The sequence below is a fragment of the Eubalaena glacialis genome, chromosome 19 (assembly GCF_028564815.1).
Source record: "Eubalaena glacialis isolate mEubGla1 chromosome 19, mEubGla1.1.hap2.+ XY, whole genome shotgun sequence".
NCBI lineage: Eukaryota > Metazoa > Chordata > Mammalia > Artiodactyla > Balaenidae > Eubalaena > Eubalaena glacialis.
In genome coordinates this window covers 58,231,748-58,257,770 of record NC_083734.1, presented here as the reverse complement: position 1 = coordinate 58,257,770, position 26,023 = coordinate 58,231,748, and the positions used below count along the sequence as shown (strand labels likewise).

The 26,023-nt window shown below is 46.9% G+C and overlaps 2 protein-coding genes across 3 annotated transcripts in view; one reads left to right on the top strand and one right to left on the bottom strand.

Annotated features, from left to right (window-relative positions):
- Nucleotides 1-13,166, top strand: part of MTNAP1 (mitochondrial nucleoid associated protein 1) — a 19,822-nt gene extending 6,656 nt beyond the window's left edge. For both annotated transcript variants that reach the window (XM_061174928.1, XM_061174929.1), the window contains exons 4-7: nt 2,223-2,330; nt 2,959-3,066; nt 6,125-6,308; nt 11,975-13,166. In XM_061174928.1, the coding sequence (XP_061030911.1) occupies nt 2,223-2,330; nt 2,959-3,066; nt 6,125-6,189 (281 nt within the window). In that variant the 3' untranslated portion in view covers nt 6,190-6,308; nt 11,975-13,166. The remainder of the gene's footprint in view (nt 1-2,222; nt 2,331-2,958; nt 3,067-6,124; nt 6,309-11,974) is intronic.
- CPSF4L (cleavage and polyadenylation specific factor 4 like) lies at nt 9,679-26,023 on the bottom strand. Its single transcript, XM_061174930.1, has 6 exons — nt 25,921-26,023; nt 25,308-25,358; nt 22,954-23,106; nt 18,138-18,233; nt 17,170-17,263; nt 9,679-9,724 (listed from the first exon to the last, which is right to left on the bottom strand). The coding sequence occupies exons 1-6, from the start codon at nt 26,021-26,023 to the stop codon at nt 9,679-9,681; spliced, it is 543 nt and encodes a 180-aa protein (XP_061030913.1).

The following is a 26,023-nucleotide window of genomic DNA, read 5'->3' as shown; positions in this document are numbered from 1 at the left end:
CCCTTTGATACTTAGAGGCAGGGCCAGTGAGCTAAGAGTTACTGAGTTAACTACATATCAGCTGCGATACCTGCATGTTTACCTAGGTTATCTTAAGGAATCTTACACCAGTTCTGGGAGATGGGTATTATCCCCTTTTACAGACGAGGAAACTGAATTTCAGAGAGGATGAGTAACTTGCCCAGTATCCAGTTTCTAATGTTATCTGATGGTCTTTGCCAAGGTTTTCCGGGCAGTGTTTCTTGCACTGGACCGTTGGGCTCCAGGATGTTGTCAGTTTTCTTTCCTGCACGGGGAAATACAGCTAGTCCTCGTACATCAGGTACCTGAGTAAACGTAGGTGAGGTGATTCTACCAGCTGGAAAGGCACCTAGGGCCTTCATTTTGATGAAACAAGGTAGGACCAGAAGCTCTCATGGCCGATGAAAAATGGCTATGTTTTGAGGACCTAGGCTAGGAAATCCCAAGGCAGACTGATGGTTCTGAGGATGCCACCACGTTGGGCTGCAGTGAATCAGGAGTCAGGGGATCGGGCTCATGGAATTCGGCGGCACTAGGAGCAATCTTCTGAGCTTCAGGGAGGAAGATTCTCGTGGACCTCACTACCAGAAGGAGTAGATTTCCTGGCCTGAGAGAAAGTAGATTTTAGAAGTTCAGGATTTAAATCTCAGGAGACTCAACAAGTACCAGGGTCTGAGAGTTCTCAGCAATAGAGGACTTCATTCAGAGGAAACCTCTCAGAGCCCCAGTCGCCTTGAGAGCATTCAGCTGGGAGGGCTGGCTGGGCCTTTGCAGAATTCAGGTGCCTTGGCTTTGGGGCTGAAAGGGTAAGAGGTCTAGGTCCTCGGTTCCCAAATCTGGACAGTTCACAGTTTCACGTGGTCATTTTTATTTTAAGAGTAAAGATTGCTAGGCATCGTCCCCAGAGATTGATTCTGAAGCGAGGCCTCAGAATTGTGTTTTCAGACGTTTCCTCGGTGTCACCGAAGGTCAACCAAGTTTGAGAACCGCTCCTGGAGGTGATGGCCTTGGCGCAGGTGCCTCAGGCCCAGCGGTGGGCTGTTCTCAAATTGTGGCAGGGGAGAAGGTGGTTTGGAAAAAAAAACTTGGTGTAATTACAAAAAGCAAAATGTGGCTGACGGGGTTACCAGAAGGCCAAGTGAGAACACTTTATAGGTCATGGGTTTTTAAAGGCCAAGAAACAGCTAACTAAAGGCTGTTCTCTAACCTGCAACCAGGATTTCCATCAGTAGGGTATCCATCCTTTTTAAATTTATTTATTTATTGGCTGCATTGGGTCTTCATTGCTGCATGCAGGCTTCTCATTGCGGTGGCTTCTCTTGTTGCGGAGCACGGGCTCTAGGCGCGCGGGCTCACTAGTTGTGGCTCGCGGGCTCTAGAGCGCAGGCTCAGTAGTTGTGGCGCACGGGCTTAGTTGCTCCGCGGCATGTGGGATCCTCCCGGACCAGGGCTCGAACCCGTGTCCCCTGTATTGGCAGGGGGATTCTTAACCACTGCACCACCAGGGAAGCCCCTGGGTAGTGTTTTTACATCCGCAGCAACTTTTACCACACCTGCTAAACCCGTTGTAAATATTTGCTTAATTTACCCTTTATCCTAATGAACCAAACCAAGACCACACAACCAGCAATAGTAGAGATTCCCTGCCTGTCATTAAACGTGGAAAATAACAGGGGCAGGGAAAATGTAAATACATAGCCTAAACTCTCCTTTCTGGTTCTACTTTATAGTTATTCATGTATTGAACATAAATAAGAAGTGTGCTGGTCAGCAGTAGTGCGGGGCTGGGCTGATAGAGCTGGCTTGTCGACTGTTGTAGTGACAAGTAGCAGTAATTAACGTGACAGTAGAAAGTCATGCTTTTTGCTAATAAGATGTTTAGCAGATGAGAGGAAGTATAAATGATTCATTTCATTAAGTATGTACCCCTGGATCATCTGGGCAGTATATTCATCGGATCAGAAATGGATCTAGGTCCTGATCCCCAGGGTCCCTTAGTCTGTTGAAGAACCTTTTCTTGATGTGGAATAGACGGCTTTGACCTTCAGTGGTTACCAGTTAGCCGCAGCCCAAGGCAGACATTAATCCATCTATTTAGAATACACCTTTCCTGCAGCCTTGCCCTGGGAACCTTGGGCACTGAGTGTTGGGGAAGAGGATGGATTTAAATGAATTATCACAGTGACTGTTTGGAACCCTAGTTCCTTTGATGGAAAGAAGTTCGACGGCGGTAAGAAGTTTGGAAGCCCCGGCCAGGCTCACAACCTCCAGCTTCTCTCTAAGGAGGCTCTTGGGAGCTGTCCAAACAGGTGAGGCTGGAATCACGACTGCTGGGCTCTGTTGCTGGTTCCAAGCATTTGGAGAACTTTCTCTTCCTTTAGCCATGGCTGTTACCGCAGGCTCGAGAAAGAGAAGAGGACAACCTTGTAGTCTTACTACTCTCCTGCTTGTGTGGTTTCATCCTGGAGTCTTGACAAAATTCAAAGTATTCTTCCTGTTCCCCTGCTTGTCTGTTTTCATCCAGGAGTCTGATGTCATTGAAAGCACCGAAGCTAATAATAGCAACTGCCATTTATTGAGCAGCTTTCATTTTTTCAGTACTTACCCCTGCCTTTCTCTGCCACCTGCCCGTCTCTGCCTTCCCCACGTTGATTGTCCCCAAGCCAGGAAGGCTCCACCTCAAGTTAACCAGCTGTATTCATCTCCTCCCCACGAAAGATTTTAACCAAACTCCCCAAAATAAGAGTGACTAATTTAAATTTATTAAAATTAAGGTCTTTCGGATTTAGCCTTTTCATCACACGCAGCGCAATATAGTGGTATGTAAATTCTTTGCAATTCCTTTGCCTAAGCTAAGCGGGTAACTTGAGTCCCTCACAGGTAAGGGCCCCTAGGGGCCTTTCCCTCAAACAGTGAGACCTGCTTCTCTTCCAACAGGCTGGGTCAGGTGTCGCACCGGCGTGAAGAGCAGAGCAGTCGGTGGCATCCTGATGCTCTTCACAGGGTACTTCGTCCTTTGTTGTAGCTGGAGCTTCAAGCGTCTGAGTAAGCCTTTCTCTACTTTTAGCCTGAATTACAGGTCACATCCCATTATAGGCACCTCCAAGGGATTTTCCGAACTGCTTTTTTGTTTCTCAGTTTTGCATTATCTGACATGGCCTAGAGAACGAGCTGTTGCCTGAGGGGTTTTTTTGGAGGTTTTTTTTATTGGAGGTTTTGGTTATAGTGGCCTTTATAAGATTTGACTAGAATTTACATAACTGCTGTTATGCTCCATTTAAGATTGTCACTGGAGATCTGGTGGGCTTTGTGTTTTCTCCTTAAAGCTATTTGCCTGTTAGAAGATCAGGGCTCTTCTCCAAGGTGACTTTTTAATTCCTATGTAAGAGCTTCCTTTTAGGATTGAAACCAAATAGCTTTATACCCCAAGAGAGAGGAGGAGAAGCAAAATACAGCTGTCACTCATCAGTGTGTCTTAAGGCTTAGAGCTGTTTTATTTACTCCACTTTTTTTTTTTTTAACTCCACTTTTAACATTAAAAGCACAACACCTTTCTAGTGACGCGTTTCAGCTTGCTCCAAATCTTACCAGAAGGAAAATGCCTAGATTTCATTGCTCTTTTAGTTCCAGATAACTTTTGCTCATTTTTTTAAGTATTGTTTTATAAAAGAAAAAAACCAGAAAAAGCCCAGTATTCTTCCACAATTTAAAAACAAAAAAACCCAAACGCTTTCAGATGAAAACTTTCAGTGTAAAAGTGTAAGATAATCATTAACACTGGAGGCCAGTAGAATTCACAAGCTTCTAAAATATCAGATTTGACTCTAACTGGATTTGTTGGCTAATTCAGTACCAGTACATAGGGTGCAGGTCAAGCAGCGGGAATGTGTCTGCACCAAACTCTTGCATCCTGACTAGCAGGGCATAGCTGCTGGCCCTTGTCTAATATGCATGGCCATCGGTGAGAAAGAGGAATTCCTTTCTGATCATCCCCGCATAAACGGAGATGCCTAAAATCCCAAGTCATTTCTTTCACAGGGAAAAAGCCTTCCCTGAAAGTTTTACCTGCCTGAAAGAGACCACTTAGGTATGCTTGAGGTTATTTTTCACATCTCTAAATTGAGACTGAAGAAAGTGAGACAGAAACTTCTCATCGTGCTTAAGACTTTACTTATAAATTTATAAAACAAAAATATAACAGAATGATCTGTAGAGTCAAGACGTAGAAGCAGTCAGCAGAATGGCCTCTTAGATCCTTACGTTTATCTCTGTTTATCCTAAGAGCTGCAGCGCTGGTGTAAGTAGCATTGACCTGGATACCACGTAAGAAAGCTTTGGCACTCCAAGGCAGGGACGGTGGAGATGGCTGCAGTGCGAATTTAACAGTGGAAACTTGTACTGGGGGCAGGGGAGAGCGTGAAAAGAACAAAATTATTGGAATCTAACAATTCTGTAGGAAGCCAGTTTTTTAATGTGGACAAATCTGGTTCTGTCTGGATATTTCTTTTGGCTTGTTCTCAAAAGTGACTGAAAGTTACTGAGAAAAACTTAAGTTCGTTTAATCATAAAGGCTGATGTTATTCAAGGAGACAAGAAGATGGCAGAGTTCGTCATTAAAAGTTTTAAATAGTTATTTCCTAATAGCTCATATCTCAGTTTTAAATCTTTCTCTCTAAAATTATTCTCTATATCTTGGCATTTTACTATTCATCTCTGCTAGATACTCGGCTACATGTGCACTGGTACAGAATAGTATCTGAAGGGGCAGGAAATCAGCACACGTCAGACCCTTCCCCTTGGGAATGGTTAGGCTCTTCTGGGTCCTTGACCAGATCTTGGCAGGTGTGAGAAACATAAAAGCAGAGGGTGGGTTCAGAGTTGCAGGTGAGCCTCTGAAAAATCCTTGGCAGGTTATTTTTTAAGCTAATTAAAGCAGCACACTAAACAAGGCTAAATCACCTTTTCCACATCTTAAGTGAGTGTAATAGTGAGCAAATGGTTTCTGCTTATCATCTCTTCTTGGAAGCTTTTCAGAACCCCACCCCTGTCCCTTCCCAAGAATTTCAGTGCAATACTCAAATATTCCTCCCACTTTGTTAGGGTTGTTTTTGGCTGGTGGGGTTTTTATGTCTCTTCCCTCATCAAAATGTTCCATGTTTTTCTAATTTTCTGCTTTGGCCCCTAGAGAACAACTTGGATACTTGTAAACGCTTCAAGGGCATGTAATTTGGATCTCACAGATGGATAACGGTTTTCAACCTTTTCCAACATCAGAGGTTGATTACATATCCGATAGAGATATGCCCCTATCAATCAATCGATGGGTCTGTCTGTGTCTTCCCTTTGCTTGTGATATCCTCAGGCCAAAATACATGTGTTCAGTCCCTCTTTTGTCCCAGCTCCTTCAAAACTATGAAAAAGCAGGTGTGCTGTTCTAAGGCCAGCATTCATGTATTTGCACACCTCTTCCTTCTCTCTTCCCAGAACTCGATGCTGGCTTATCTTCTGCTGTATCTCCCTTTTCTATTCTTCAGTCCCCGTCCCCCCCCCCTAATTATCCCCAGTGGGAGTAATTTAATTCTGCATCAGATTCTCCTGGTTAAGGAAAAGGTGTGCTAGAATTCTCCATAAGGAAAAATTAACGGTTGAGCAAGAGTATACTAGAGGTAGTTATTTTAGTTTAATGTGACAGAATTTTCAGAACTCCAAAAACAGTATCTTGCCTTTGGGAAAGGCTCTGTGGCCTTTCTTTGTAAATGCCCTGTAAGAGACACGGTCAGGGAGGGGTCTCCCTGCACCTGCCCCTTTGCCTTACTCTAGATCAGAAATGCTCAGGGTACAAAGGTAGGTGAGAATGACCTCTCAGTTATGTCCTCTTCCCCAATCCCCTCGAGCCCAGGGGTCAGCAGACCACGACAGCCCACAGACACAAGCCAGCACGTGGCCTATTTTTGTAAATAAAGTCTCCGTGGGACACAGCCCTGCATCTTTGGTTAGGTGATGGCTGTGGCTGCTTCCACACTGCAGTGGCACAGTTGAGTTGTCGCAACAGAGACCATAGACCCTGCAAAGCTGAAAATGGTTACTCTCTGGCCCTTTACAGGAAGCGTGCCAAGCCCTGCCCCAGATGGACAGGACGCCTCACGGGCTCCTGTGTCGGAGGGATGAAGACAACTGGGGATCTCCGCGCTGAAGCATTTGGTTAGAAAACGCGTTTCAGGAGGAGAAGCCTTTCTGGACTCAGGACCTAAGCACCTGAGCGTTGCCTCTTCAGCTCCCCACAACATGTGAGTGCAGTGGTGACAGCAAGAGTAAGCTCACAGCCCCCCAAGGTTGTCGTCAAGATCATTTTTGTCACTACTGTAAATAAACTAGCGCCACTTGTTGTAATCAGAATGCTAAAACATCATGAAAGGGTTTAACTCCATTAGATCACAATAAATACATCTCTGAAAGTAAGTTCCTTAATGAGAAAAACGAACTACTTAATGACCCATCAGTCCTGAAGGGATATCTGCTGCTTATTGCCCGGTATGTTGTGTTAGTCTGAGGTGTACAGCATGGTGATGCAGTTACACATATATATATCTATCCTTTTATGTATATGTATTCTTTTACAGATTCCTTTCCCTTATAATTTATTACAGAATTTCGAGTAGAGTTCCCTGTGCTACACAGTAGGTCCTTGTTGATTATCTATTTTATATAGAGTGGTGTGTATCTGTGAATCCCAACCTCCTACTTTATCCCTCCCCCTCCCCCCCGGCCCTTTTCCCCTTTGGTAACCATAAATTTGTTTTCTACGTCTGTGGGTCTTTTTCTGTTTCGTATATAAGTTCATTTGTATCATTTATTTTTTGTAGATTCCCCATATAAGCAATGTCTTTCTCTGTCTGGCTTACTTAGTATGATCATCTCCTAAGTCCATCCACGTTGCTGCAAATGGCATTATTTCGTTCTTTTTAATGGCTGAGTAATATTCCATTGTATATATGTACCATATCTTCTTTATCATTCCTCTGTCAATGGACATTTAGGTTGCTTCCATGTCCTGACTATTGTAAATAGCGCTGCTGTGAACATTGGGGTACATGTATCTTTTCGAATCATGGTTTTCTCCAGATGTATGCCCAGGAGTGGGATTGTAGGATCATATGGTAGCTCTATTTTTAGTTTTTTAAGGAACCTCCATACTGTTCTCCATAGTGGCTGTACCAATTTACATTCCCACCAACAGTGCAAGAGGGTTCCCTTTTCTCCACACCCTCTCCAGCATTTATTTATTTTTTAATCAGCACCTTAATAGATTCATAATTACTTTATCAGTACTGATCCTTTTTTTTTTTTGGGCTGCATCAGGTCTTAGTTGCGGCATGGGGATCTTTCGTTGCAGTGTGTGGGCTTCTCTCTAGTTGTGGTGCACGGGCTCTAGAGCACGTGGGCTTAGTTGCCCCGTGGCATGTGGGATCTTAGTTTCCCAACGAGGGATCTAACCTGGGCCCCCTGCAGTGGAAGCATGGAGTGCTAACCACTGGACCTCCAGGGAATTCCCTCTAGCATTTATTATTTGTAGACTTTGATGATGGCCATTCTGACCAGTGTGAGGTGATACCTCATTGTAGTTTCGACTTGCATTTCTCTAATAATTAGCCATGTTGAGCATTTTTCATGTGCCTTTGGCCATCTGTATGTCTTCTTTGGAGAAATGTCCATTTAGATCTTCTGCCCATTTTTTGTTTGGGTTGTTTATTTTTTGGATATTGAGCTGTTTGAGCTGTTTGTATATTTTGGAGATTAATCCCTTGTTGGTCACATCATTTGCAAATATTTTCTCCCATTCTGTAGGTTGTCTTTTTGTTTATGGTTTCCTTTGCTGTGCGAAAACTTTTAAGTTTAATTAGGTCCCATTTGTTTATTTTTGTTTTTATTTTCATTCTATAAGACAGATCCAAAAAGATACTGCTGCGATTTATGTCAAAGAGTGTTCTGCCTATGTTTTCCTCTAGGAGTTTTATAGTATCCAGTTTTACACTTAGGTCTTTAATCTATTTTGAGTTTATTTTTGTGTGTGGTGTTAGAGAATGTTCTAATTTCATTCTTTTATATGTAGCTCTCCAGTTTTCCTAGCACCACTTACTGAAGAGATTTTCTCCATTGTATATTCTTGCCTCCTTTGTCATAGATTAATTGACCATAGGTGCGTGGGTTTATTTCTGGGCTTTCTGTCGTGTTCCATTGATCTATCTTTCTGCTTTTGTGCCAGTACCATACTGTTTTGATGACTATAGCTCTATAGTATAGTCTGAAGTCAGGGAAGCTGATTCCTCCAGCTCTGTTTTTCTTTCTCAAAACTGCTTTTACTCTTCGGTACTTTGGCTATTTGGGGTCTTTTGTGTTTCCATATAAATTTTAAAATTTTTTGTTCTAGCTCTGCAAAACATGCCACTGGTAATTTGATAGGGATTGCATTGAATCTATAGATTGCCTTGGGTAGTATAGTCATTTTGACAATATTGATTCTTCCAATATAAGAACACGGTATATATTTCCATCAGTTTGTGTCATCTTTGATTTCTTTTCATCAGTGTCTTTTAGTTTTCAGAGTACAGATTTTTTCCTTCCCTAGGTAGGTTTATTCCTAGGTATTTTATTAGGTTGGCCAAAAAGTTCATTTGGGTTTTTCCGTAACATCTTACCGAACTTTCTGGCCAACCCAATATTATTTTTGATATGATGGTAAATGCGATTGTTTCCTTTATTTCTCTTTCTGATCTTTCATCATTGGTGTTTAGAAATGCAGATTTCTGTGTATTAATTTTGTATCCTGCGAGTGTACCAAATTCATTCATGAGCTCTAGCAGTTTTTTGTTAGAGTCTTTAGGATTTTCTGTGTATAGTATCATGTCATCTGCAAACAGTGACAGTTTTACTTCTTTTCCAAATTGGATTCCTTTTATTTCTTTTTCTACTCTGATTGCAGTGGCTAGTACTTTCAAAACTATGTTGAATGAAAGTGGCAAGAGTGGATATCCTTGCCTTGTTCCTGATCTTAGAGGAAATGCTTTCAGCTTTTCGCCATTGAGTGTGCTGTTAGCTGTGGGTTTGTCATATATGGCCTTTATTATCTTGAAGTAGGTTCCCTCTGTGCCCATTTTCTGGAGAGTTTTTATCATAAATGGATGTTGCATTTTATGAAAAGCTATTTCTGCGTCTATTGGGATGATCATATGGATTTTATTCTTCAATTTGTTAATGTGCTGTATCACACCGATTGATTTGCAGATATTGAAAAATCCTTGTATCCCTGGGATAAATCCCACTTGATCATGGTGTATGATCCTTTTAATGTACTGTTGGATTCAATTTGCTAGTACTTTGTTGAGAATTTTTGCATCTGTGTTCATCAGTGATATTGGCCTGTAATTTTTTTTGTGGTGTCTTTGTCTGGTGTTAGTATCAGGGTGATTGTGGCCTCACAGAATGAGTTTGCAAGTGTTCCTTCCTCTGCAATTTTTTGGAATAGTTTCAGAAGGATAGGTGTTAACTCTTCGCTAAGTGTTCAATAGAATACGCCTGTGAAGCCATCTGGTCCTGGACTTTTATTTTTTGGGAGTTTTTTAATCACAGATTCAATTTCAGTACTTGTAATTGGCCTGTTCATATTTTGTTTCTTCCTGGTACAGTCTTGGGAGATTGTACCTTTCTAAGAATTTGTCCATTTCTTCTAGGTGTTGTCCATTTTATTGGCATAGAGTTGCTTGTAGTGGTCTCTTATGTCGGCTGTAACTTCTCCTTTTTCTCATTTTTTTGGTTTGGGCCCTATCCCTTTTTTTCTTATGAGTTTGGCTAAAGGTTTATCAATTTTGTTTATCTTTTCAAAGAACCAGCTTTTAGTTTCATTGATCTTTTTTATTGTTTTATTAGTCTATTTAATTTATTTCTTCCGTGACCTTTATGATTTCTTTCCTTCTACCTTTTGTATGTTCTTCAGTTGCTTTAGGTGTAAGGTTAGGTTGTTTGAGATTTTTCTTGTTTCCTGAGGTAAGCTTGTATCACCATAAACGTCCCTGTTAGAACTGCTTTTGCTTCATCCCATAAGTTTTGGATCCTTGTGTTTTTAGGTTTCATTTGTCTCTAGGTGTTTTTTGATTTCCTCAGTGATCCATTGGTTGTTTAGAAGCATATTGTTTAGCCTCCACGTGTTTGTTTCCCACCTAGAGAAGTTTCTTGAGCATTTGTTGTAAAGCTGGTTTGGTGGTGCCTGTTTTTAAGCTGCTGCTTTCTCTGTCAAATCTGAATGAGAGCCTTGCTGGGTAGAGTAATCCTGGTTTTAGATTTTTCCCTTTCATCACTTTATATTGTGCCACTCCCTTTTGGCCTGCAGAGTTTCTGCTGAAAAATCAGCTGATAACCTTATGGGAATTTCCTTGTTGCTTTTAATATTTTCTCTTAATCCTTAATTTTTGTCATTTTTATTACTGTGTGTCTCAGCATGTTCCTCCTTTGGTTAATCCTGTATGGGACTCGCTGTGCTTCCTGGGCTTGGGTGACTGTTTCCTTTCCCATGTTAGGGAAGTTTTCTGCTATTATCTCTTCAAATCTTTTCTCAGACCCTTTCTTTCTTCTTCTTCTGGGACCCCTATAATGTGAATGTTGGTGCATTTGATGTTGTCCCAGAGGTCTCTTCAACTGTCCTCATTTCATTCTTTATTCTGTTCCATGGCAGTGATCTCCACCATTCTGTCTTCCAGTTCACTTATTCATTCTTCTGCCTCATTTATTCTGCTATGGATACCTTCTAGTGTATTTTTCATTTCAGTTATTGTATTCTTCAACTCTGTTTGGTTGTTCTTTATATTTTCTAACAACTCTTTCTTAAAACTTCTTGTAGCTCCTCACTCCACATGCATTCTTTTCCCAAGTTCTTTGCCTCGGTTCGCAGGCTGCAAGAATGTAGTTTTCTTGCTTCTGGTGTCTGCCCCCAGTGGGTGAGGCTGGTCTAGAGGCTTGTGCAGGCTTCCTGGTGGGAGGGGCCAGTGTCTGCCCTCTGGGTGGGGCAGGGTTGTGTCAGGGGGCATGTTGAGAGGTGTCTGTGGGCTCAGGAAGTTTTTAGGCAGCCTGTCTGCTGATGGGTGGGGCTGTGTTCCCTCCTTGTTGGTTGGTTGGTTGGCTGGCCTGAGGCCTCCCAGCACTGGCGCCTGTAGGCTATTGGGTGGGCCCAGGTGTTGGTGCTAATTACCCAAGCAAGAGGGCTGCCCGGGTAGGTCTGGCCCAGGCTTCTATGACGTCACTGCTTTTGTCCTGGGTCCTGGTGCTCTGCATCCTCCAAGAGTGGAGTCTCTGTTTCCTGCACTCCTGTGGGGCCCCTGCAGTCAAACCCCGCTGGCTTTCGAAGCCAAATGCTCTGGGGGCTCCTCCTCCTGACGCCAGGCCCCCAGGCTGGGGAGCCTGATGTGGAGCTCCGAACTCTCACTCTTCTAGGAGGAAGTCTGTGATAAAATTATTCTCCAGTCTCTGGGTCGCCCACCTGGGTGGTGTGGGAATTGATTGTGTTGCACTTGCACCCCCTCCTATCATCTTGTTGTGCTTCCTTCTTTGTCTTTGGATGTAGAATATCTTTTTTGGTAGGTTCCAGTCTTTTTTTAATCGATGTTTGTTCAGCAGTTATTTGTGATTTTGGTGTGCTCATGAGAGGAGGTGAGCTCAAGGTCCTTTCTACTCCGCCGTCTTGTCTCCAGTCTGAATGGCTTTCTCCTGCTGGTAAGCCATCAGAATGAAGTGACCAAGTGTAGCAGGGCCTTGATCTCTGATATCTCCCAGTCTGTTTCTGTTCCAAGCCAAAATAGCATTTTCAGCTGTAGGTACCAACGTATTTAACATCGCCTAAGGAATAGTTACTCTTCAGTTTCTGTTGTGGAATGTACTTAATTATCTCTTTTTTCTGGGCTTCCAGTGCGAATGTCAGTGTAAACTATCTTCGTGACCTTGAGCAAGTGACTTAACCTCTCTGTGCCTTGGTGTCCTCGTCTGGTGTTTGGCAGAGATGCTTTGCAGCTGTACGTTGAGAGATACAGCAGTCGACAGCCCCAAACCTGCTCTGCGTTGACCCCAGGAATGTGCCTGTGCAGATGAGCTGAGCACTGATTCTTAAAATGACGTGGGTGACTTTGAAAACGCCGTCTGAAGTTTGTCCAGATTCTGGAGTTATTTGATTACGTCCATAAAGTAACAGGGAAAGGTTTCCCCTATCTACGCATTGCTGCCATCTGAGGTAGGGAAATCCTTGAAGACCTCTTATCGAGTCTTTTAATGATTTCTTAGTAATGTTCAAAATAGTGTAAGAGAGTTAAGGTCAGCTGATAACTGATTGATTCTTTTCTTAGATTCAGATCTAAACAAACGCAGCATGATCCAGGGATATGCCTCTTGGCTCCAGTTTGCAATACTGTAAACTTGCCTTACGAGGATGCGTTTGTTGTTCATACTATGTCATAAGTTTGCTTGCACAGCCAGGCCCACCCATTTATGTGATCTGGCAGATTCCAGGCTTCCTTAGGAAGACTACAGGTTCTTTTCAAAGCTGGAGTTGTCCTTGAGTGAGGCTCTGCTCCGTGCAAAGCCAGTGTGATTCAGCCAGGAGACAGGAGCTCGTGTCTCCACAAAGCCAGGAGAGAAGTCTGGAATGCTCTTAACATGCTGTTCCGTTTTAAACAGCCTCCTACATTTTGTCTCTTAAAATTGTGCTCCGCATCTTCCCTGGCATTGTGGGAGCTTCCCTGGGTAAGCAGCAGTGCTTAGGGTCTGCTTCCAGGGCAGCCGCGTGCCTTCCCGAACACGGCTTCCAGCAATGTGTGTAGAAACGCAGCCTGAGAATTCCCATCCACCCTGCAGAAGAGTTAACAGTGATACCCAGGCTTCTCTCCATCCTCGAAGATTTACCGGGAAGGTTCGGTTACTGGAGGCTGGAAACATTCACAGGCACGTCTGGACACCCTGCTGTAACGCACATGGTCTGTATAAGGTGGGGTATCTCTGCTACCTACTTGAGTTGAGTTTAATCCTGAGTGATAATACCTGAAATACTGCCGTTTTTCTATATATATTAAAATATTCAGCTATTAGGAATAAATCATTTTGTATTATCATCAGTGGAGTGTTTTATACTTTATGGGAAGCCCTATCTGCTGCTACTATTTCTTTCGGTCCTTTTTTTCCTGATTTACAGATTATCCAGTTACCCTCAATACCTGCTCCCCCCGCCCCCGCCATGTTCATCCTACATATAACTGTTAACCACTCTTCATAACAAAAATATTTTCAAAAAATATTCCTCTATTCTGGTTATTTGCCTCTCCCAGACACTTACCTGTGAAATGGGTAGTAGGTGTGTCCTCGGGCAAGTTATCTAACTTAATTGGAGCCTCCTTGGTCCGGACTGTAAAATGGGGATAATTATACCTACTTTGCAGAGATTTGGTCCGATTAAAAGTCTTGCATCTGTTAATTCCAGCGAAGTGTCACACATCATAGGAATGACATAATAACAGCTTTTCTAACACCTCCTGTGGCCTCATATTACATTCACATCCTGAACTTGAACTAAGCGAGAGAGGCCCCACCACAATCCATGCCAAAATCCAGCTACCACCTAGGTGCTCACTTTTGTCAGCCCAGCACCGTGCAGCCTTCTTTACCTGCAGTCTCTCGTTTTATCCTCACGACCAGCCTGTGAGGCCAGAGCTGCCACCACACTCGTTTTCTAGAATGAGGGAGCAGACTCGAGGAGGTTAAGTAATCTGCCTGCATGGCTGTGTAGGGTTTGTCACATAGCAGCCCAGGGTGGAGCTGGCGTTCAGAGGCCCGAATCTGTCTCCATCTCCGGGGCCGGCTATCCTCTTAGCCCCGGCCTCACCCTCCCGCTCCAGGCCCGGATAAGGCAGCTGCCTCCATCTGCCAAAGGCAGGGGGCCTGGTCCTACGGCGCACTGTATGTTGTCCCTCTTTTCTCCATTCCTCCAATCCAAAGGCACAGCCTTGCCTCCCTGCTCCTTTCCCCGTGGATTAAATTGCATTGGGGTTTGACTCAGACAGTGACCTAGACCACACGGCATTCACTGATCCACGTCACTTCCTTACGTCCCATGGATAAGCCTCACTCGTACCGTCCACCTCCCTGTAATTCCTTACAGAAGGTGTGCACAGAATCTCGTCTTACATATAGGGAAGCAGCTGTCATGCTAAAGAAACCACTTGATTTAATTGTCCGTTTACAGCAGCCGCTGAGGCCGTGTGCACAGGAAGTCCACGTGCCGCCCGGAAGTGTCGGCGGCAGGACGGGAGCTGAGCAGAGGATAGTGACTGTTGCCCATATACTCGAGCTTTTGGTTTTACGTACATTGTGCTCCCCTGTTTTATGAATAACTCGTTCCTGCCACACTCAGTCAGCCTCCGCTCCTGCTGTATTTTCAATAGCTCGTTCACTTACAGGAGAAGAGGAAATTGAAACACACCAGGCTGCTTCTGTACCTCCTTTCCTGGTTAGGCAGGCAGTGGGCTAGCTGAGAACAGAATCCCCCAGGATGGCCTTTGGGCGTCTTCACTAGAAGGTCCTTCAGTTCCCCAGACCGACCAGGGGTATTTTCTGGTAAGTTCTACCAGTTGACTCTTACTTACTGGCATAATGGCTCATTTTTCCAACACTACAAGAGAAAATGTTAATGGTGTGACTTTTAGTAAACTCAGATCCTAACAGAAAAATCCTAAATTGTCTAGGGCACCATAGGAGATGGTTAGCTGGCTTTCTGAGGAACTTGATGGATTCTGCTCATAAATGAAGCTCCATTTCTGGCCTGAAAAAGGCCTTGAGATTCAAGCCCCACCATCACTAACCCAAAGAACAGGGCTGTGGACGCATAAAGACCAGGAAATCCATCGTGTAAGGAAGGCAAGGTCTGATAGTACAATTCTCTTGCAGACTAGAGAAGGCAAAGGTCAGGACAATTCAGAGGCCATCTCATGAAAGTGTAAAACATGATTTTCTTCCTGAGGAACCAGAAGATAGCAACCAAGAAATGTAAGGTGTGACATTCCCTTCCTTACCAAGCCGCCCCCGACTGTGCCACGTCTTAAGGCTATTATGTATAAATAACTCAAGGGATCGGATCGTTAGGCAGCAAAATAGTGCATGAAAGATGTTTAACTTATTAGCCTTTTAAAGAAATAAACAGTCTTGTCTGGCAGGAGATGCAAATAAGATTAGGCTACTGAGACCTTGAAATTGGAACAATTTGGTCTACCAGCTGAATTCCCCCGTTCTCTAATTTGCACTCCTAAACCTCAGTCTTGCTAATCACCCCTCGTCTGGCCCTCAACGGAGCAGTAGCCCAGCTCATCACCACTCACCCTGTAACACGGGCCCCGCTCCAGGGCCCTGAGCCCCAGGCAGTAAGTGACCGGGGGCTCCTGGGGCCTCATCTGAGGATGGAGAAGCAGACACTCTTTCGGGGAAGGGGGCTTGTGAGGTTCCCAGGCAGAAGCGGGAGGTGCTGAACCCACTGGCCGGATGACAAGCTGCAGAGAAAGTGAAGCCAAGAGGAAACATTATAGACAGACACTCCCTGTGTACAAAGAGGGCAGGGACTCCAGCCAGGCGTTCAGACTGAAACCAGGTTGTGAAATGCCTCCGTTTACACCTTAATTGCCGAAAGCATACCTTTTGATGGACGTTAGAAATGGGCTTGTGAATTCCCCAGTGTTGCTGATCGCTTCCCACCCGCTCTCAGCGATCCCACTGGGAACCAGCAGGGGTCGCCCTCCTCCTGTGCCAGCGCCATCCCAGCCTAGGGCTGTGTACAGAACCCCTAATTAACAAGAGCTCCGTTGCTCCCCCCAGCGTTCGTGCTCCCTCTTTGGCCTCTGTCAGACTTCACTGGCAGGCCAGCATGCAGACATCCCCACAGGGACCAGCAAGCTTTTTCTGCAGAAGCCCAAACAGTAAATATTTTCAACTTTGTGGGCCATCTGGTCTCTGTTGGAGCTACTCAACTCTGCCATCGTAAGCATGAGAACAGAGACAGTATGTAAATGATTAGCTTGGCCCTGTTCCAGTGAAACTATTTATGAGCACTGGAATTCTCATTTCCACACATCGCAAAATGTTACTTTGGATTTTTTTGTCACCACCTTTAAAAAGTCATTTTTAGGTCCCAGGCTGTACAGAAACAGGCAAAAGGCCAGATCTGACCCCGCAGGCTGTGGCTTGCTGACCCGGGATGGAGGCTCTCCTATCAAGACTTGGTATCCGCGGGAGGAGGATCTCTTCCCATAGGGGCCAGGCACAACCAGGATGGCCCTGATTCAGAACAACTCTGGACCACAAGTCCTCCGCTAGACCCCAGGTTCTTGAATAAAAACCACACGTGTGTGTTATGCGGCTAAGGAGAAGGAAAGCCTCAGGGGCCGAGAAGCTCTGCCTGAAGCAGAGATAACGGAGGTCCGAGGGGGTCTGGGAGGAGCGACCCCGTATGCGTGCCTTTCCCAGGATCGGTACTCGGAGCAGATGGTGTGAGAGGGAGGGCCTCTGGGAATAGTGCAGGCCTGGGGAGCAACGGTTCCCCAGGGAACCGTGCAGTAAAGGAGTGAGCCACATCTGCCCCCCTCCTACCTGCACTCACCTTCAGGTAACTTGGGTTGAATAAAAGATTCATCTTGGGACTGAGGGAGGCATGGAGAGACATAGTTACAGCCGGGCTCTAACCACCCCCCAAACACACTGCCTACTCATAACACGTTCTGCACCAGCCTGATGCAGGTTTCCTGTTCTCAGAGCCCCACAGGCAAGGAGCCGGCACCCCAGCCAGGGAGAATTGCAGAGGATGGGGGTGGCGGGTAGGTGTCTACTAAACAGGTGTCTACTCCTGTTTCTAAGAGCTATACACCCATCCCCAGCAATGGCTAGGCACTAACAGGATGGGCTAGAGTTCAGTGCAGCCGACAGCACCAGGAGGGGTGGGCGTAGGGTGAGCGAGAACATTGTGGGTACATGCTCGCCGGACGCTTCACTCCCCACCTCAGGCCAGTGAAGGTACAGAAGGATCTAGGTCTAGAAGCCAGAGAGTGGGCCCAGCACTCGGGGGGGAGTCACACTTACTGTGCAAATTGGCATTTGGGTCCCTCAGGGCAGAAGCCAGCTAAGTAGTTAATACACATTATCCTGCGGACGTGGCGATATTTACACAGGGGACCTGCTGGGCAAAGAGAAAACAGAAGGATCTTCTTTAGCTAGTGGGGGAAACACACATGACAAAGCTTACCGGCAAGGGAAAGCACCAACTTCCCAGCCACATGACTGAGATGGGAAAGGGCACCTCAGAATGTGTGGGAGTAGGTGTCAGCTGGCCAGGCCTGAAACAGTAGCGTCAGAAGTGTCCCTAACACGCTGTCTTGGAGGACTTACGTGGATGTGGAGTGTAGCATGCTTTTATTTATTTAGCTGTAGAAGGTTTGGCTGAGCAAAGGCCCACCAATCACACATCTTACTAACCCTCCTTCAGCCTCCCTCCCCTAAAATCCTCCCCGAACCAGGGCTGCCAGGAGCTCAGTAAGAACAACACACCCAGATACCGGAAAAGAAAAGACGGCGGTGCTCAGAGGACGGGGACTCTGATGGGGGCCCTGCCTCTGAAGTTTGGCCAGATAAGGACAGTGAAATGTATTTACGTGACACCCAGATGGGTAAAAGGAACAGAGAAGTGTCTCCTATGGGTCAGACCCGATGCGCAGGGCTGCCCGAGGGGTCCTACTTCCACCCGGCCCAACGGCCCTCAGGGGAGCTGGTCCCCTTTTCATATTTGCTCAAGGTCACACGGTCAATACATTCTGAAGCCATTGGGATTTGAACCACAGTGAGCCTGCTCCAAGAAGCCCATCATGTACCGCAGAGGGTTTCCACTGCAGGGAGGCTGGGGGGAGCTACAGAGAGGCCTGCTGTGGGATTTCAACCTGGGGCAGACCTCCACAGGCCGCATCAGGAATGTGCATCCTTCCCCTGCCGGGAGACTCCCCCCCAAATCCTGCTCCCCCATGCCCCCTAGAGCCCCCTTTCTGTCAGGGCCTCACCGTCCTTGCAGAAGCCTTGGTCATACCACGGACAGTCCCGGCTCTCGAAGGCCGGCTTCACATGGAGAAAGGGACATTCCTTGTTGTTGCAGCCACCTGAAAATCCCAGTGTTCTTTGTGCATAAGTGGGTTCATCTCTGCAGTCACTTCCGCCCTCCTGGAACAAGATTGACCCTGCCCCTTGCATATAAGCCACTTATCTGCCTTCTGGTGGTCAGCAGCTTTTTGAGGACAGCAAGATATTTCTAAACCTTCCTGCAACCTAAGAAAGGTGGATCGCAATCATACTGGCTAAGCGGGACTTGGGTGTGAATACACACATCTGGAAGAGTCGGGGCAGGGCCAGATATCCAGAGGTATTTAGAGGCTACTTGGGAGGAAGGAACGAGGAGAGATGGGGAAGGGGAGACCCAGAGCCAGCAGCTTAAGATCCAGGAAGACATAGACGCTGCGTGAAGATGTTGCCATGCACGTGGTGAAAGCTTCATCTCTATGATGAAACCTACATGGCTTCCAGAGTAAAGGGGTGCAGTTCTTTCTGGGGGAAACGCCAAGAAGAGCAGAGCACTGCTTCAAAGTTGGCACAAGGATTAAGATAAATGCAACACAGAGGGACACCTGTAGTTTCGCAAAGCCTGTGCTGTAATCTGTCTGGGGATTAGACCAAGACCCCGGGCTCCTAGGAGGAGCCAGCCCTGTTTGCATAGACCACAGGAGTTGGGGAGGGAGTCTAAGCCCTCTTAGCTTCCCCTTAGGGACCCAGGGGCTCTGAAGGAACCACGGGGGAAGATTCAGCCCTGTTTTCACCTCATTCAAATAGAGAATTGGTGAGTGCTTCCAATCTCATCCTCCTTAAAAGCCTACAACTTAACAATGAAAGATCAGAAGGAGAAATTAAGGGAACAATCCCATTTACCATCACATCAAAAAGAATAAAATACCTAGGAATAAACCTGCCTAAGGAGGCAAAAGACCTGTACTCTGAAAACTATAAGACACTGATGAAAGAAACTGAAGATGACACAAACAGATGGAAAGATATACCGTGTTCTTGGACTGGAGCAATCAATATTGTCAAAATGACTGTACTACCCGAGGCAATCTACAGATTCAATGCAATCCTTATCAAATTACCAATGGCATTTTTCACAGATCTAGAACAAAAAAAAATTTTTTTTTAAATTTGTGTGGAAACACAAGAGACCCCAAATAGCCAAAGCAATCTTGAGAAAGAAAAGTGGAATTGGAAGAATCGGGTTCCCTGACTTCAGACTATACTATAACACTACAGTCATCAAAACAGTATGGAACTGGCACAAAAACAGAAATACAGATGAATGGAACAGGATAGAAAGCCCAGAAAGAAAGCCACGCACCTATGGTCAATTAATCTATGACAAAGGAGGCAAGAATATACAATGGAGAAAAGATAGTCTCTTTTCAATAAGTGGTGCTGGGAAAACTGGACAGCTACACGTAAAAGAATGAAATTAGAACATTCTCTAACACCATACACAAAAATAAACTCAGAATGGATTAAAGACCTAAATGAAGACCAGATACTATAAAACTCCTAGAGGAAAACATAGACAGAACACACTTTGACATAAATCACAGCAGTATCTTTTTGGACCCTTCTCCTAGAGTAATGGAAATAAAAACAAAAATAAACAAATGGGACCTAATTAAACTTAAAGGTTTTGCACAGCAAAGTAAACCATAAAGAAAACAAAAAAGACAACCTAAAGAATGGGAGAAAATATTTGCAAATGATGCAACCAACAAGGGATTAATCTCCAAAATATACAAACAGCTCATATAGCTCAATATCCAAAAAACAAACAACCCAATCAAAAAATGGGCAGAAGACCTAAACAGACATTTCTCCAAAGAACACATACAGATGACCAGTAGGCACATGAAAAGATGCTCAACCTCGTTAATTATTAGAGAAATGCAAATCAAAACTACAGTGAGGTATCACCACACACTGGCCAGAATGGCCATCATCAGGGTCTACAAATAATAAATGCTGGAGAGGGTGTGGAGAAAAGGGAACCCTCGTGCACTGTTGGTGGGAGTGTAAATTGGTACAGCCACTATGGAGAACAGGTTCCTCAAAAAACTAAAAATAGAGTCATCATATGATCCAGCAATCCCACTCCTGGGCATATATCTGGAGAAAACTATAATTCGAAAAGATACATGCACCCCTATGCTCATAGCAGCACTATTCACAGTATCCAAGACAGGAAAGCAACCCAAATGTCCATTGACAGATGAATGGATAAAGAAGATGTGGTACATACATACAGTGGACTATTACTCAGCCATAGAAAAGAATGAACTAATGCCATTTGCAGCAACATAGAGGACCTAGAGATTATCATACTAGGTGAAGTAAGTCAGAAAGAGAAAGACAAATACCATATGATAGCACTTGTATGTGGAATCTAAAGAAAAATAAAAACACAAATGAACTTATTTACGAAACAGCAATAGATGCACAGACATAGAAAACAAATTTATGGTAACCAAAGGGGGAAGAGGGGAGGGATAAATTAGGACTTTGGGATTAGCAGATACACACTACTATATGTAAAATAGGTAAACAACAAGGACCTACTATACAGCACAGGCAACTCTACTCAATATTTTGTAATAACCTATAATGGAAGAGTCTGAAAAAATAATATATATATTATAGAATATATATATAGAACTGAATCACTTTGCTGTGCATCTGAAACTAACACAACATTGTAGATCAACTAAACTTCAATACATTAATTAATCAATTAATTAAAGCCTACAACTTAGCGCTTTTCAGAGCCAAAAGGAACGCCATTAGTGTCAACTCCACTGGTTTCCAAGCAGCTCCAAAGAGATCTATTTTTTACATTGGGCTTGTGCGAAGCAAGGTTTCACCTGAAACTTCAAGAGTACCACTCCTTCCCCAGAGTTTCAACCCCACTCTTACCCAGTTCTCTCATTTCACAAACGAGGACACCAGGGCTCAAAGAGGAGAAACGTGTCCATTTCCACCCGCTTCCTCATATTGACAAAGGGTTTTCTTCCTACTGTTGGTGCGGAGCTCTCGGTACAGTGCTAACTCTGGGCTCCATCCTTCTGAGAAATGGAACTGAGGTCCCCCCGGGGGCTGGTGAACATGGGACAGAAGGAGACTGTGGGAAGTCCTCTGTGCACGGGGGTGGCTTTTCCACCCTGGCCTGGATGCCGGCTGTGCGTTCCTCTCTCGGCCAGCAGGTGGCACCGCACCCCACCCGCCCGTCTGCCTGTCAGAGCCCCCTGCCCAAGGTACCTTTGGGACGAGCACATCCAGGAGCCAAAGCCCCCGGGCTCCCTAGCTCCTTTCAACTGCCCTTTCCCACTCCTACATCTCCCCAACAATATTTTTTAAGTAAAACGATTTACTTTCAATGAGAACTGTAATTATGCTTTGATATTAGAAAAAGGTATTCATTCATTTACTCCAAGAACAAAAACACGGGTTACCTACTGTAACCACCGGTGTATACGTCCGCCCTCACAGGAGGGATTATTTGAGAGCAGAGCAGACCTAGTTCTATTCCCGTATCCATGCCCAGCACGTCCCCAATCCCCAAAAGAAAGCCAACCAAGGTTTTTGAAAGAATAAAGTGGCATTTTTAAATTAAGAGTTTTTTAGGTGACGACCAAGGGGGACCAGGCTCCATATACACTTTGTCCTTTCTTACAAGGGACACATGCGGGCAACCCTCATGAATTGCCACCGCCAGGTCTCAAGTCCAAGGAGCAGGCAGGAAACAGAATTTGAGCCTGGGGGAAGCTCTTACTGACCTTGGGGGGTGGGGTGCCTTCTTCCTGGATACCCAGGAATGCCCCCCACCATGGACACTAATGAGGAACAGCTGCCCACAGCCCCCCGAAGTTTCAAAGCCAAGCCGCCTCAGTCAGAGGTGTCCCTGGAGGCTGGCCCAGCTCTCCCTCCAAGTCCCTCTTCGGAATACAGTTTGAAAACTACTAGACTAGATCATCCTTAAGGCTCCTTCCAGCTCTGAAAAGCACTGAACTGTAAAAGTTTATGGAGAAAGATAAGACCTGAAACACATGCACAGATCCCGTTCTTAACCCGGCAGTGGCTTCCCCCTATGTAGCCCCTCAGATGACAAAAGACTTGAGTCAGAGGGGGGTGACATGCGGGTCCAGACCTGACCACACAAGGTCATTTCAGGGGCCGAACTTCTGAAGCTCGTGATCTCCCGTTTACAGTGACCTTCTATTGCCAATCAGTGATGCTAGTTTTCCGTTTACCGAAGCGATGTAAAGTTTTCTTCTAAAAGAAGAATTAAAAATAGCAAGATGGTGCGCGTCGATGGGGCAGGTGCTTTGTGGGGATGTGGAGCACTGTGAAAGTGCCTGCTGTTTGGGAAACACTGGCTCCGACCCACCCCAGCCCATCCCGGGGCTTGAGAGAGGGCCTGTTCAAGGCTCGTTTCCAGACAGCCAGTCTGAGTGCGTGATTAGCCGGGACTGGACCAGGGAGGGCAACAATTCAGCCTTTGATTCCAGCCCTCTCCTTCCCTCGGCGGGACCGGCTGCGTGTGCCTGAGCCTGCTGGGGCAGTGAAGCAGGGCTCAGAGGACAGTTCCAATTCTTCTAGGGGGTTGGAGAAGCAGGCCCCCGCGGCCTGCTCTGCCAACCTGGGACACGCGAGGCCTCCTTTGGGGGCCCCTCCCAGACTTCATCCCATCCCTCGGCCCCCACTGCTACCCTCCAGGGTGGGGGGCGGGCACCAGGAAGGGGCATTACCGACCGAACTTGGAGTAGAAGTAGCACACTGGCATCCTGGTGATGTCGTACTGGTGCAGGAACTTGCACTGGTCGCCCTTCTTGCACAGCCCCCGGAGCCAGTGCTTACACACCACCATCTTCTCCCCTCGGTCATGCCGGAAGGGGCACAGCTTCCCTGGGGACACCAGAGCACCCAGCTGGGGGTCCCCGCTCGCCTAGAGCCTGAGCCCAGCTCACCCCTGGAAGGAAGCCCCACCGTCCCTTCCCCTAGAGCCTGGGGGAGGCTAGGATTGGGGGCCAGACACGGCTTAAAACACAGCTTCAAAGCCCTCTCTGCCTGGCGTGGTGCCCTGGCCCTTCTCGAACCCCGGGGAGCCCCCAGGCTGTCAGGATACCTTCTGCGGCACCCTCTGCACCCCTCCCCTCCAGCCTGATGGGGTGCTCCTACCAGACAGCAGAGCCCTGGTTTCCAGCCCTGGCCCCCCGAGCCGCCACCCATCCTAGCAAGGTGCCAGCACAAAGTAAGGCTCATAAAGGACCTGTTGAATTCACGTCTTAAAAAAACCAAATGTTCTGTTTCCTGATTCCAGAGATCTAACATGGTGACATAGGAGCCAGCTTGGTAACAATTCAGAAGGAACTGAAAACGCTATATTTCACTCTTTGTCATCTTCACTCAGGTGGTCTTGCCGTCGGCAGGAAGGACACCCCTCAGTTTCTTAGCAGGACCCATCTCGTGCTTGGCCACCTCTCCGATAGAATTTGTGGGGTGCTGGGGTGGTGTTCTTCTTAAAGAGCCTTACCCTCCAGCCCTGGCCATTGGCTTGCCTGGGTCTGACCTTCCAGACCTAAGAACAGCTTTATTTCTTTGCAAGAGGGTTTCTCTGTGAACCACTGTTCTAGAGACTGGATGGACCAAGCTGAGGAGACAGGACCCCAGGAGGCATCACTAGTCCTGGCTTCACAAAGCCTGGAGTGACCGACAAGCTCATTTCCCTCCCAACCCATCGTCCAGGGCTGCCCCAAACACGGACGAGGCATGTGGCAAAAATGGTCCCAGGTCCCCCCCGTGCCTGGGCCCCTCCTGGCCTCCCAGCTTCCCAAGAACAAAATCACTTGGATCCCAAAAGCAGGTCCTAAACTCATTCAAGAGTTTCTTAACCTGGATCTCTAGGGGGGACTGGAGACCCCCAAATTGGAGGCAAGACTTCTGGGGGCAAGTGGGTTTCCATCGGAAGAGCCCGTGAGTGGTTCAGGAGCCAGAAGAAAAGCTGGGAGCCGCTGCTTTTCAGTCAGGTACCCCACACCCCCCGAAGCACTGCTTTTGGGGAGAAGGGTTTGGAAGAGCGGTTTTTCCGTTTTGTTTTGTTTTTTTGGCCACACCGCGTAGCATGAGGGATCTTAGTTCCCCGACCAGGGATCAAACCCACGCCCGCTGCGTTGGGAGCTCGGAGTCTTAACCACTGGACCGCCAGGGAAGTCCCCACGGAAGAGCATATTGTTGACCCACGTTGGGATGGGGGAGAAATAAGGATGCTTGTTGTAGCATCTCAGAGACTGTGGCCAGAGCTTTCTTAGGACACAAGAAATGGATGCAAGGACTTCCTGGTGGCGCAGTGGTTAAGAATCCACCTGCCAATGCAGGGGACACGGGTTCGAGCCCTGGTCCGGGAAGATCCCACATGCCGCGGAGCAACTAAAGCCCGTGCCGCCACAACTACTGAGCCTGCACTCTAGAGCCCGCGAGCCACAACTACTGAAGCCCGTGCGCCTAGAGCCCGTGCTCAGCAACAAGAGAAGCCACCACAGTGAGAAGCCCGCGCACCGCAATGAAGAGTAGCCCCCTGCTCGCCGCAACTAGAGAAAGCCCGCGCGCAGCAACGAAGGCCCAGCACAGCCAACAATAAATAAATAAATAAACTTATTTAAAAAAAAAAAGAAAGAAATGGATGGAACGGCTGAGCAGGTCCCAAATTAATTCGGAGGAGAAGAGTAGGGGGACGGAAACCACACCCCCGGCTGGGGGAAAATAAAGAAGTCGGAGGCCTCCTGGGAGCACACAGCTGACACCCACAAACACTCCCACCCCCAGCAAGGCGGAAAGAAGGGAATGTCTCCTTCCCAGCAGCCCTGCCTGCCCTAATCAGTGCTAGTGAATCAGGGAAATCCTAGGGGGGTGGGGGAAGGTAGGCTTCTGGATGGAGCCCCCACCTTGCCCTTTGCCTACTTTTTATAAGACTAAAATTTTGCCCCGTCCTACCTTCCCCTACCCAGGTGCAAATCCAACACCCTATTCCAGGCCAAGCTGAACCCCGTGTGGCCTAGACAGCCCCAGCGTCCACCCACCCCCGACCCCAGGCCCACCTGCTGACCGACCTTTCTCGCAGAGCCCTTTAGCGAAGAAGCTGCATACAGCTGAGCCCGACTCTGGAAGGAGAAGAAGGCAAAGGAGGGGGGTAGCTTCCCCAGAGGCTGTGGCTGTCAAAGGGCCTTCACCCCTCCGTCAGCAAGTCTCCCTTCTACCTCCCAAGGCTTGGGCCTGGGGGTCCTCAAGTCCTGGCCCTTGGGATGCCGGCCTCAGGAACCAGCCTTCAGCCTCCACACCTAAGCCCCCCAACTCTGAAACGGAGGTGCTGGAGGGGCCCAAGGCCAGCCTGGGAGCTCGGGAGGCCAGTGTGCTTCTTCCCAACTTCTTTCAATTTACCTCTCTTGGGTCTGCCTGCCCAGAAGCCAGCCCCATTTTTTTTTTTTTTTTGGAGTCCTGGAAAGGACGTAAGAGGGGGCCCTGAGAAGCGAGGGGCTAAGCTGGGGATCCCAGATGGTGGGCCCAAGCCCCCTGCTCCTTCTCCCTGGCGAGCGGCAGAGAGAAGGGGCCGCCCCATCAGGGAGCCAAGCAGAGGGGCCTGCAGAGAAGGCCGGGGTGGGGGGTGGGGAGGGAGGGGGAGGGGTGGGGAGGGAGGGGGGCGGCGGGGTCCCCGTCCTCACTCACTGTCCATGCCCTGGAAAGGCAGGAGTCCAGTGCCCTTCTGCATCTCTACATCCTTCTCGAAGGTGAAGGTGATCTGCTCCAGCCCTGCAATGACCTCCTGCAT

Excerpts from the sequence above, each read along its gene's own strand:
- CPSF4L (XM_061174930.1), bottom strand. The coding sequence starts at position 26,023 with ATGCAGGAGGTCATTGCAGGGCTGGAGCAGATCACCTTCACCTTCGAG. Across the intron at positions 25,359-25,920 it reads GCCTTTCCAGGGCATGGACA|AGTCGGGCTCAGCTGTATGC; the intron begins GTGAGTGAGGAC and ends TTCTCCTTCCAG. Across the intron at positions 17,264-18,137 it reads CCAAGGCTTCTGCAAGGACG|GTCCCCTGTGTAAATATCGC; the intron begins GTGAGGCCCTGA and ends TTTGCCCAGCAG.